The sequence below is a fragment of the Leptidea sinapis genome, chromosome 1 (assembly GCF_905404315.1).
Source record: "Leptidea sinapis chromosome 1, ilLepSina1.1, whole genome shotgun sequence".
Taxonomy (NCBI): domain Eukaryota; kingdom Metazoa; phylum Arthropoda; class Insecta; order Lepidoptera; family Pieridae; genus Leptidea; species Leptidea sinapis.
In genome coordinates this window covers 11,368,177-11,381,744 of record NC_066265.1, presented here as the reverse complement: position 1 = coordinate 11,381,744, position 13,568 = coordinate 11,368,177, and the positions used below count along the sequence as shown (strand labels likewise).

Sequence of the window (13,568 nt, the reverse complement as noted above, 5' to 3'; positions counted from 1 at the left end):
ATACACTAAGAGCAACACAATCTAACCGTGCGACAGCTTCCAGGTTGTCGTCTCCAATGGACGCTGGCACCACGAGGAGGGGAGGGTACGAGGGGCACAGCTTGTACTCGGCGTTGGCAGCCGTCACGCGCCACGGCCCCTTCTCACTGAACCCTAACCGCTCCACCTGTTGTCAAATAGACCAAATGTCAACTCCAATCAAAAAGCAATAACATAACTTTTTAAGCCATTAATAAGCCAAAATATATCTACCATGAGTGACATAAGTAAGACACCCCGCAGTTGCTCGAATTATCGGGGAACCAGTGCTCTGTGAACGGATCAATCACCTGGCGTTACGTAGAGACGTCGTTTCATTATGTCTCTTCTATCGCATTTATCACGGGGAGTGTTCCAAAGAGCTGTTTCACCTGATTACTTCCGCCGAATTCCACCTTCGCACAACAGGCCACAAATTAGGATATCATCCCTACCATCTTGATGAGTGGCGTTCTTCCATAGTGTGGTTTCAAAGGAACTTTTTTTCACGTACTAAAAAGATGTAGAATGAGTTTCCTTTTCCGGGACGATACGGTATGAATACCTTAAAAAAAAGCGCGTACACTTTCCTTAAGGGCCGCCAACGCTCCTGTGATTGTGTTTGACGGTGATCACTTAACACCAGGAGACCCGTGAGCTCGTTTATCCTCTTTTGCCATAAAAAAGCGATGTAGAAGTAATGAAGACGTAGTGACTCTACTGTATAAAGATGAATGATGCACAAATTTAAAGCAATATTTGTGAGATACGTTGATAAAGGTCGATTTAAGCGTACTTCTATGATCAGATCGGGTATGTACTGAAAAGAGGCCAGTTCACGAGTACCATTAATAACACACGTTTGAAAGGCTCATACGAGATAGAGAAGCAAGGGAACTCTCACGCACGTCACTAATTGAGGTCCATAATATCTGACGTACTTAATTATTTGTAGTTGATAAGGCATAAACAACATCTAAATTTAGGTTAATAATAACGCAAACAGGAACATAATTCTCGATAAATCAAACAAGACACAAGCTATACACCAGGCAGTCATAAAATAAGAAAAGTTCTAATTTATCTACCTTGTTTCATATAGAGATATCCTCACCTCAGGACCGAACCAATGAGGCTGCTGCGCTAGGGAAGCTCTTATCAATGCCCTGTGAACGGAAGACGGTGGCTGCTCCTTGGCCCAGGCAGCGTACGCTGCCGCGAAGGTATCTTGTAATGAAGCGATCGGAGTTAACGCAGCAGTTGTCAACCTTCTGCACCACTCCATGCATTGGTCACCCGTATTGAACACACACCTAGAAAACACAAAAACAACTTACTAGTCAATTTATTTAATTTTTTATAATTTAATTTATTTAGATTTTAGAGCATAGGCAACAAGACCATTAACTAATACCAAAATACAATTCAGAAGAATATTTAAATAATTTTTCAATAAACTCGATTACAAGAAAAACCGCCGTTAGACTTTTAGACCACATTTTCTTTTCATTTTGTGTATTGTATTGCCCGATTGTTTAACCTCCTCGAGTCGTTTCCCCCATTACTGAGGGTCGTGACTCCCCCCGCTGCATCAGTTACTCCCGTACGATTTCCCTCCATCTGCTGCGATCTTTAGCTTTATGAAGGAATTGTGGAAGTTGATGTTCAGAGAAGATCGTATTTGGTTCGACCATCTCGTGGGACTGCGTCCTATGGGACGTTTGCCATCTACCTTGCCTGTCACCATCAGCTGTTCAAGATTGTGACGCTTTTTACGAGCAATATGTCCAGAGAATTTCAGCAGTGTGTCATTTTAGTTGTCATAATGCGTGTCCGACTCATACAGAACAATAGTATATTTTTCGTCAGGTTTGCCAGTAACATAGATATTATTTACCGTCGCACACTAGTGTTACAGTAATTAGTGATTTACAATATCTTGCGTTTCAGTCAAGTTTGTATATGTCAGTTATAATTTAATTTATGAGAGTAATATCTCACAAGACATTTAAGTCACATACCGTCTGCATGCCAGATGCATGTTACGTGCACATCACTGCATGTATTGAAGTGTTTTTAAGGTTACTTTAATGTAAGAAAAATGAGGACAATCGAGCGTATGGATTATCTGATGTTAAGTGATCACCGCCTGCCATGCTCACTTGCACAGCAGAGGAATTACAGGCGCGTTACCGGATTTTTGATTTGAATACGTGTTTTTTTTAAAGAAATCCTGGAAACACTGACGAGACGAGCAGGACGTTCAGCTGATGGTAATTGAAACGCCCTACCCATTACAATGTAGTGCCGCTCAGGATTCTTGAAAAACACAAAAATTCTGAGCAGCACTACAATTGTGCTCGTCACCTTGAGGCATACGATGTCTCATTTGCCCAGTAATTTCACTAGCTACGGCGCCCTTCAGACCGAAACACAGTAATGTTTACACATCACGTCAGAAATAGGCGCCGTGCTGCTCAGGATTCTTGAAAAACTTAAAAATTCTGAGCGGCAGAACAATTGCGCTCGTCACCTTGAGACATAAGACTCTTTTGCCCAGTAATTTCACTACACTTTGAGCACTTATGAGCTGACTTGCTCCGAGCTTCTTCAACTCATAAAACGATCCTGCCATGTTTACGTATAACGTCGTATACGTCAAATAAAAAAAAATAATCTGCGAGATTAGAATTAGAAGACTCCTATACTGACGCGTTTAAACATATTGCTATAGATAAGTATTGTATAGTTTGTATTCTTATATTATTCTATTTATTTGTTCATTATCTGTCGCATCAGGTTAAACCTGTAATGATGGATGTAGTGTGGTTATATAAATAAATAAATAAAAATAAATAGAAAAGTTAAGAACAATTTTGTCACTGCATTAATCTGCAAAATGTATACAAAAGAACATTGTATATTCATTCCTCTATAGGTACTTATTTCTCATAGCGTCTATTTTATTGTAAAACATTCTTATTCGCTGTGAAATAACCTTAATTAATATTCCATTTACTTTAACAAGTGATGTCTCGGTAATGTTTCCAATATCGAACATTAAGTACGTCTATAAATTACTTCAATCAATCAACTTCAAATAGTTAATTCTTAATAATGTGTAGACTGCGGTGTGATTCACTCTAGTGATGGGCCGAACTTCGGTAAATATCATAAATTTGGTCAAAGTTTGATTGATTTTCGACGTTTCATGCATTTGGCCATCGTCGGCGCTCATTGACAAATACGTCATCTTCATGACGAGTGCGTTTTTGTTTAGATTAACCCCCTTATTCATAATAGTCCGCTAACTTACAGGATTGCTGATTCAAACTCTGTCTTCTTCTATTGACCTAAGTCAGAATGAGAAAAAACACTCCTTAGCGGCTGTTTTAAGTTAGCGGACCATTATGAATAAGGGGGTTAACGTATTATTTCGTGGTATTAGGTGTTTTAACGAGGTTTAATTTGAGAAATACTAAAATATTCTTGCAAGTTTTAAAGGACTTGTTTTATTAATTTAGTGCAGATATTTTTTTTATTTTTTTCTTGTACTGAATAGCCGCGCTTCGGCCGAACGCCGAAGTTCTGTCCAAGCCGCCGAATATCGGATAAACCGAATGTAAAACGAAGCTCGGCCCATCCCTAAATCATTCTCTCAACGGCCTCAATTTATCAATCTTGCCGATGCACGAAATAAAAATCAACTTGATCGCTCATGCACTTCTTATTTATGTCAAGGGCAATATAATCTACAACCAGTGAGAACTTTAGAGTTGCCAACACTCGCCAAAATACTGCATTTGAAAAATATTATGTGGGTTGATACTGCTAATCCTTACTCATCACTCTTTTCAATGTAGAGTGGCAAACACACGGTTTATCAAACAGACAAATATTCATAACATAAGTATGTGTATAAATAAATAGTAGTTAAAAAAAACACGCTATTTACAGAAAACCAAACTAAAAAATTGAAAACTTATTTTGAAATTTAAAATTAACATCAATTCCTGCCCTATAGAAGATAGTTGAAAATTATATAAATTAACAAAAAAATATTATATTTCTAATTGAAAAATCGAATAATTTTATCAAATTAACGTGTTGTCATCGGTCCTGGATAAATCTACGATGTTTGAACGAAATCTGGCCGTTATACGTGGATCAAAATCGCGCCCAAATAAGTCGATTACAAAAAAAAATCATACAGGTGAAGCTAACAAAAAGCGTGTAAAAATCTCAAATATAAACCCCCTTATTTATATTAGTCTGCTAACTTAAAGCATTGCTAATTCTCACTCTGTCTACTTCTATTCACCTAAGTCAGAATGATAAAAAACACTCCTAAGCGGCTGTTTAAAGTTCGCGGACCATTAAGGGGGTTACTCTATGGAAACGTATATTAATGTTTTGTATGCAAACCGACTTGCTTGAAACATGCAAATATTACAAGGAGCTTGCAGTAGTCGATCGATAACAAGTGTTTTTATGTAGGTATATTATTTACAAGATTAGTGAGAGCCACGCAAATATAAATCTACCTTCAATATTGAAACAATTTTTAGTTTGTTTATTTTATGCCTAAGATTGGTTTATTGAAGTATAATTTATATTTTCGTTAAATGTGTAAGCATTCTTATCCGTTGGAAAGAGCGGTCTTCACTAACACAGGCTCTGCGAACTTAAAAGGGAAGTCCTTCAAATACTATTTACTAAAATGCTAAATAAATAAAATTGAGATTTTTGATTTAATTTTTTTCTTTTTGTAGAAAATAATTAAAATTTGTGTAACAGTATATAGTATACAAATTCTTTCAAAACATTTTAAAACAAATTAATAAATGAAATTTATTGTTATTATTACTAAATAAATATATATTGTAGTACTAGTTAGGACCACATTCGCAAATCTGTGTAGTTGCTTCTGAGACAAAGGTGAACAGACGCACAGACAATCAATCAAATATTACAAAAAAAAATGGCGTCTGTTACATACGCAGGTAACCTACAATGTGTGTTTTTTTACTTTGAATCATTTAATGGGCGCGTACCATTTAATTACTTTTTAAGCCCATTTAAAGGGTCATATTCAAAGTGTAGAACTAATTTTCTTGTTGCGATGGCTAGACTTGATTATATGCCTGCCTATAGTGCCATTTAATAACGTTAGTAAAAGAAATCCAGTGTCATGTTGTTTGTTTCCAGTGAACTCCTGAACTAATGAACTGATTTTAATGGAGATTATTTCATGGAGTGCAGTTTAATCCAACTTGAGAGTTAGGATAGTTTTTATTTCGATATGGGACCAATAATAAATTTTTTTCCAAAATTTGTGTTGAAATAATTTCTATGAGTGAATTTATTGACGCATATTTTACGAAATAATTCTCGATGTTATGAAATATTATTGATAAATTCATAAAAAACAGTATTTACTATGTACACAACAATGTCTGTCGGGTCAGCTAGTTAGTATGTTAATAAGATACTGCATAACAACACAACAATTGACTTATTTATAAACTTCTTTAAACAGACGTATTATATCGAACAATAACCACGTTTCCGCCGAATAAAACAGTGTCTGCTTATCAGTAATATCCGCTGCACAGAGGAAGCTGCCTTTGAATAAGATCGTTATTAGAATACCCACAACTAAACCGGGGAAGTAAGTCTTGTATTCCAGATCAAGATGAGCGATGAAGACATTGACAAAACACACTTGATCACTGTATACACTAACGGCCGTTCCCAATATTCAGTCTATCTCCTGTTGTGGCCTACTTGAGATAAAAATCCTAACTATCGTTGACTTTTCTGTCCCAATAAACTTATCGACAGTAAAATGGGACGACGTATAGCTTACCAGCGATATAACGTTTATGCGTCCCAATATAAGGCGATAAGAACAACTTATCGGGTATATTGGGACAGCAAGAGATTATTGACAGCTAATTATTGACAGTAGAAGTTAGTAATTTATCTCTAACTGTAGACAATATATAATGGGAACAGCCGTTAGAATATACATACTTATCTCTGGTGAAGGGTTTTATTTTTCCTTCAAGGCATGGCAAAGGTACACCCCAACAGCCAACGCGGGAAAATTGAAAATTATAAACTATAAGTACCTAGTAGAATCATGGCAAATAACAATTTTTACAACTTAGAAAGTTTTTTTCTTAAGTTGATATTAGAATGTTTAGTCTAATGATGTAAACATGAAAATATTATGTATGTAATATAGTATGTACTACGTACTACTGAATATTTCTATGAACCTAGGGTAGGTTCACTTACTAGGTACGTAGGTTACTTAACGGAGATTTAGTTGTCTGTGGCACCATAACAACTGCGCATTTTTGGCGACAAGTACGGTAAACAATGCTTTTTTAGGCCATAGAGTATAGGCTTTTTCAAAAACTGAATAAAGCATGTACTTATATTACCACTGATTGACGGTAGCTGTAAAAATGACATATAAATATAGGGGAGTAGAAAAAGTTATCTGGTTATTGGCTATCATCTGTCAAATTATCAGAAAGATACAAGGCAGATAGTGGGATGATATGATCAAGGTCTTTGGGTCATTAATATTGCATATTTTACTGTGGGGTCATGCTGCTGACATTGATATAGTGTTTGCTCTGCAAAAGAGAGCTGTTCGTGCTATAAAAAAATTAAAGAAATTTAATATACGTTTACAAAATTCGTCACTTTTTTGCTCTTAATGGTGATAATTTTCAATATTATAAAACTAGAAATAAGGGATTGCTTGTAACTAAGTCTAGTAGGCTTTATAAAAAACATAATAGCTTTAAGGGTAAATGTATACACTTTTATAGTAACTATAAGTACTAGTAAAGTAGTAAGACATTATGTATAAAAAAATGGCTCTGTCATAAACCCTACTACCCCACAGCTGAATATCTAAGTGATCGGACAGCCTGCGACTACATTATGATTATTTTATAGCAAAAACCGTACAATATTCTATATTTTTTTATTAAAAAGAGCAGAAAAAAAGAATGCTGGGAGAGTTTCTTGCGCCGCTTCTTCTCTCTCAGAGCGCCATTTGTTTCCGAAGCGGTAGTAGTATCTAGTTTATTAGAAATGACATCAAAAAGAATTCTAAAGGAATCAATTTTGAGAAAATAAATGCCTTTTATGTCTTTTCATGCGGTAAGTGCAAGCGTAGTTAAACTTTTTATACTAAAGCTTCTTTTTAAAACTTTAAGTAATTTAATGACGAGGCTAATCGTTTGTCATCATATCTTCAATACAATTTATATAGTATACTTACTTCAGCTGACGTCCATGTTTGCACAGTATGATGAGGCACAGAGTATCTCGGATCTCCATCGCATCGATGAGGCGAAGTGGAACCGACGCGCCGGTCGCGCCGCGCTTCCTCGGCTGCAGATGGAGACGGTAGTTGGACATTGCTATTGTACCGCCGTCCGACGTGCGGCCAACCCACTGTGGAAATAACCTTCGTTATATTTATGTACGCCTGGTACTTAATATTCTTTATCCATAATATTTTAAGGGATTATTAACATTAGTCTTGATGGTGTGAAGTTGGTGGTTTGGGTACAGGAAAGAGAGCTGGTGTGGAATACGACTTGCATGGCAACTCTGACTTGAAAGAAAGAAAATCATTTAATTCACAAAACACTCACAGGATACACTTAATATAAAAAGATTAAATTACAAAACAAACCGATAAAGTACTATTTAAATAGTAATTGAATTAATATTGGAGAGTTCCTGTGCAGTGCAGGAAATGGGTCACCGACTCAGGATTAGCTGTGACACGGCCGTGGCTATGAAACAGTACTGATTTTTCAGTCTGACTTCTTATCATATCCAGGCTACTTTAGCAAACATCTTAAATATTCCAGTTTTAGTAACATTTTTGTACCTTTTGGTGTCAAAATTCTCGGCTCAAAAGAGCCAATAGACACCCAAGCGCTGGCAAGTAAAATCACGGTAAAGAATGAGCTATCCATCGCGGCAATACTGCCAGTAATTAGCTGTCAATAATCTGAAGCTGTCCCAATATACACGATAAGTCATTCTTATCGCCTTATACTGGGACTCGTGAATTGCGGGTAAGCTATACGTCGTCCCATTGACAAATAGCGTGTAGTTTATTGGGAAAGAAAAGTCAATGATAGTTACGACTTTCATCTCAAGCAAGAGATAGACTGAATATTGGGAACAGTCGTTAGTACGCTTCAAAGTAGTGACAGTTTATACCTCAGGCAGTTTTAGTATTGTATAGATTAAAATCATTGTTCTATTTATAAATAATAACGCCTGCCTCTCAGAGGGGTCGACGAAGATTCGGTCATCGGTTACCATGGAAACTTTCCTCGTTTCTAACACTCACAACAATCCTTTCATACAAGCTCTCTGTATCTACTGTTAGCCTGGTCTATAGTCTTTAACCATCCCCATACGCTCATGTGCAGACAAACTTTAATTTCATGCAAGCTCTCTAAAATATGATGAAATAAACCATCTGAAACAATAAAAAAAATATTAACTTAACTAGGTGTGATTTCTCTGAAAATTGATCACTAAAAACGATCAAATACCTAGAGATTTTAATATCTTTTTATAGTAAATGTTCCGGTAAGACTTAGCACTATTTTTTATTCTTTCATTTTATACAAATTCCGAGTTCAACGTACTCATATTTTACATTATAGTAAACACATTTACAAATTATTCAAATGTAAGTATAGCTACCTAATAAAAATGGTAAATAATACAATGGAGTCGTTACATAAATGTACGCACCTATGCATAATATTATGTTACATTGACGTACCTGCTTACGATAAATTCCACTACCTAGGAAACTTGTAACATATTTTATCTACATCTATGCCTTAAATCCTCTATTAAAGATTCTGAAACAGTTAGCTTATTACCAACATTAAAACACCCAATGTCCTAATAACCATAACATCATCCAAACGAGTGTTGTAATGTTGTACTGAATTTCATAACAACACTGCTATTTTTTTTTCTATCCCTTCACGCTCAAAGAGTTTTAGCAGACAGCCACATTCTTATTGCTCGATGCGTGGTATCTGTATATGAATTTCAAAAAAAGAACATTTTCGTTTACGCGCGTTCCATACTACCAGAACGTCGCGCGCCGTAAAAAAGTAGGTTATTGGAATCCCCGCCAAATTTCTTCGATATTTTTATTGTTTTGTTTACAAAAAATGAGCGATTCATTTTAAATGCTGCAAAAGAACATAATATTCAAGTGAATTTTAATTATTGCACTACACAAAATGTAAATTACTACTAAAATAAATAATTATTTCTTAATACTTATTTAATTTGTTTAAAATCAGTAATGGATGATATTAGGTTACTACTAGGACTGGCTGTTTTAATGTTAGCAGTAAGCTGTTTCAGAATGTTTTAGAGGATTCAAATTCTGGGTGTAGATAAAGTCTTATATGCAACTGTTGATAATTAGGTATTAAAACACTCATGTGATACTATTATCACACTCGGCTTCGCCTCGTGAGATAAATCCACATTCGTGTTTTAATACCCCTTATTACACAACAGTTGCATAAATAACTATATCATGTCTGTAATAAATAAAGTCCAAAACTACTTGAATTGATTTCAAAATTATTTCAACAGTACAATTGTATATTTGCAAACATACATGTTATTGGTATTAGCAGGTATAGAGAGTCTTGCATTGTAGTATTATCACTACATATTATAGAACAAAGTACTGCGCTGCGTCTGTCTGTCTGTTCGCGATAAACTTAAAAACTACTGCACCGATTTTCATGTTGTTTTCACCAGATACTAATAGCCTGATGGCCAAGGACGGTTTAAGTATATAATTTGTTAAGTTTTTGAATACAATTTTGGAACAATAATGATATTTGTTGAAGGTCTCGGAAAAAAATAAGCCGCCTGAAAGCTTTCAACGAAAACGCTGTCTAAAGCCCTTTGGGATAAAACTAAATATTTTATGGAATTGTGTATCTTATATAGGTCTATTAAAAAGTCCGCGATGGCGTCTGTCTATCTCTTACGGATAACATACTATATCCAAGTTAATAGTTTAAAAAATTGACAATTATAAAGAGGTAATGTAAAAGCTGTTTACACAAAGACGATATTAAGGCGCGGACTGACTGGGATTGTAAACGCTACAACCAACCCTACCATATTTGTGTTGATCATGTGGAGAAGCTGAAAATGGGCATTTATTTTACTGGTTTTGTTTTGTTTATTCAAAATTTACGAATTAAATTGAAAAATCGTTCGGTTTAAGTTTTAGAAAAGTACTAATTCTATCAAATTCTTTAAAAAAAGAATGTTGTTATAACTGAAAATTCGGAGATTTTTGACTCCAAAGTTTATTTTTGCAAAACAACTTCCAAATTTTTTATTGGATATTTCAAATTATATATAAATATTCTATTCGGTTCAAAATTTTCTTTAAGCCCTTGTTTGTTCACTGTATTTTTTTCGTCGGAATATTTTCATTGCGTTATGTTGTAATCGACTCTCTAAGAAACCAATTCTTGTGGATATTGAGGTATGACCGCGCCTTAATCCTTATCATTTTATCTATACATACATATAAATAAAATTGGAGTATCTGTTTGTAATATTGCAATAACCGTTTTTTACTACATGTATATGAATATACGGTGCATACATGAAACTAACATTTTTTTTTTTTACAATTTTTGTCTGTCTGTTTGTTCCGGCTAATCTCTGAAATAGCTGGGCCGATTTTGACGGGAATTTTATTGGCAGGTTGCTGCTGTAATATGTAGTAACTTAGGTTACGTTTATTTTATCAAAATAAAGTAATGTTGCAATGTCCAAGAAACGGTCTAACTCCAAAAATAAATTTATATGGCAAAACAACGTTTGCCGGGTCAGCTAGTTATTACATATTATTAAATCATTAATTTTTTTTTTAATTCACAGAACCGCGTCTGTCGGTTCACCTAGTAAATAATATGTATTATTGGAGCATGTGTTGTGTAACCGAGTAAAAACCTATTAACCTTATGTGCTACTTTTGAACTGATGATAAGCATTATATTTTTAGCTCCGTAATCAATGTGACTTGCTTATTCCGCTGAATTCACCTTGAAGTTAAATCATATAAATGTTTAACTGTGAACTGTATATAACTGTGGTGATCTGTAGTCTGTCAGGCTTGTGGCTATGTGGCTTGCTGTCAGCAATGAAGATGAGTGAAAGCGCAGAGGCCCTCGGCAACACAGCACAGAAAGCAACAGCACAAAATCAACAGTATTGCAATTTAATTTAACCTGATTCCTGCCGCCGAATTCCACCTTCGCACGACACGCCACAAGTTAGGATATCATCCTCACCATCTGGATGTGTGTCGGTCCTCCACAGTGCGGTTTTGAAGGAGCTTTCTTCCTCGTACTACAAAGCTGTGGAATGAGCTTCCTTGTGCGGTGTTTCCGGGACGATACGACATGGGTACCTTCAAAAAAAGCGCGTACACCTTCCTTAAAGGCCGGCAACGCACATGTGATTCCTCTGGTGCTGCGGGAGATTGTGGGCGGCGGTGATCACTTAACACCAGGTGACCCGTACGCTGGTTTGTCCCCCTATTGCATAAAAAAAAATTACAACCCTTGATGATAAAGCTAGCTCATTGGTAAATATTTACACATTTTATCCTGTAAAGACATTTGACTTTTTACACTTAAATCCATCTGACTGTCAATCGGTTCTGTTTAGCACAATCGTCAAACTGTGTTTTTTTTTGACAATAATAGACGAGACGAGCAGGACGTTCAGATGATAGTAATTAATAAGCCCTGCCCATAACAATGCTGTGCCACTCAAGATTATTGAAAAAACATAAAATCTCTGAGCAGCACTACAACTGCGCTCGTCACCTTGAGACATAAGATGATAAGTCTCATTTGCCGAAACACAGTAATGCTTACACATTACTGCTTCACGGCAGAAAAAGGCGCTTTTGTGGTAGCCATAATCTATCCGGCATCCTGTGCATAGGAACTTCCCACTGGTGTTCCATAATCTCTGGTCAGTTGCCCAACATTGAAAGTTTTAAATCCTAAAACTATTTAAACAAATTGTCGCTCTTCTTATGCGATTAAAAGTAGTTTCATTCATAGTATGGGAGCTGTATCTCTGTTAACAAGTAAGTATATATCCCTATACTCTGTGGTTTGATGATCAAATCCCGTTTCACCAAAATCGTGCATGGAGGTTTAGGTACCTAACCCTAAAGTAATGAGGGCTTGATGCTTGATTATTCAAAAGAATTTTTAAATACGTTTGTGTGGTTACTATAACATAAATGACTTTCTTAATGATACCACAGATTGGGAATGGAGTGACCGCCTCAGGCTAATAAATAATAAGTTTAATAGTACAATATTACATTGTTAACATATTTATTCGATGAAAAAAAAGCCCGCTGAGTTTGTTGCGCCCATTCTTCTCAGGTGTGAGGCATTCATTTTGGAATGGGTGGTAGTTTTTGACTTTCAATAAGTGATGTCACATCCTATTTTTAATAAAAAATATTTGAATTTGAATTTGATAAATAGATCAGATCGCTTAATAAACAAGAAAAACGTTTTCCGATAAAGATTTTGACTTTCTGGTACCTACTTTTTGCATTACACAAATTGGTGGCGGTTTTGTATGGAAGTGGTAAGATGATATTTTGCCTTTGACTTGGCGATACGTTTTCATTTCTTTTTAAATGTCCGGCGGTGTTAAACACATTGAGTTCGCAGATTCGTCGCATGAAGGAGTTTTTATATTTATTAGGATATTTTTATTTTAAACATATGAAAAAATTACGGAAAAAAAAAGATAGAAATTTGCAATATATTTTGCCACGCTTATGTGCCTTCCGTTTTTTTTTAAATACTGTTAAAAATCATGTTTGTACTGCTCGTACCAAAACAGCTACATTGAAAATGAATATTAACCTCTATTTTTGAAACGAAAATCACAAATCGGAGTTTCTCAAAGGATTTCGTTGACTAAAGTCTACAAAAATTTACGTGCGCCTATTCGATAAATGCTAAAGGTCCACTATATTTACGGATTATTTTTTGCCGTACGGCATAAATTGTATGTGATTCAAAAACAGATCAGCTCGCTAAACAAACAAACGTTTTCCCATAAAATGTGTATGTAGTGCGTGTAGGTACCTGTATGAACTCGCCGCATATGGGCGTGAAGCGCGGCTCGACCCCGGGCTCGTCGTAGTGCGTGCGCATGCGCGGGTACATGTCAGCGGCGCGCACGCGGTGCGGCGGCGGCTCCGGCGGCGGCAGGCGGCCCCGCTCGCGCTCGCTCATGGCCACCTGCGACCGACGACCACACACGTTATATTAATTATTAACAAATAACACATCATAGACACGGACTTGTAAAAACAGAAGGACTCAGCGCCGTGATATTAGCAAGTGAAGCACCTTTATGCTAGTGTGTGTGCGGTTACGGAGTATACC

At 36.0% G+C, this 13,568-nt stretch overlaps 1 protein-coding gene across 3 annotated transcripts in view; it reads right to left on the bottom strand.

Moving 5' to 3' along the window:
• The window catches only part of LOC126966448 (myotubularin-related protein 4-like), a 117,060-nt gene that overhangs the window by 27,118 nt on the left and 76,374 nt on the right, over window positions 1-13,568 (bottom strand). For all 3 annotated transcript variants that reach the window (XM_050810507.1, XM_050810493.1, XM_050810500.1), the window contains 4 exons: window positions 13,266-13,421; window positions 7,325-7,500; window positions 1,133-1,331; window positions 27-166 (listed from right to left, as the gene is read on the bottom strand). In XM_050810507.1, coding sequence (XP_050666464.1) covers window positions 27-166; window positions 1,133-1,331; window positions 7,325-7,500; window positions 13,266-13,415 — 665 coding nt within the window. In that variant the 5' untranslated portion in view covers window positions 13,416-13,421. The remainder of the gene's footprint in view (window positions 1-26; window positions 167-1,132; window positions 1,332-7,324; window positions 7,501-13,265; window positions 13,422-13,568) is intronic.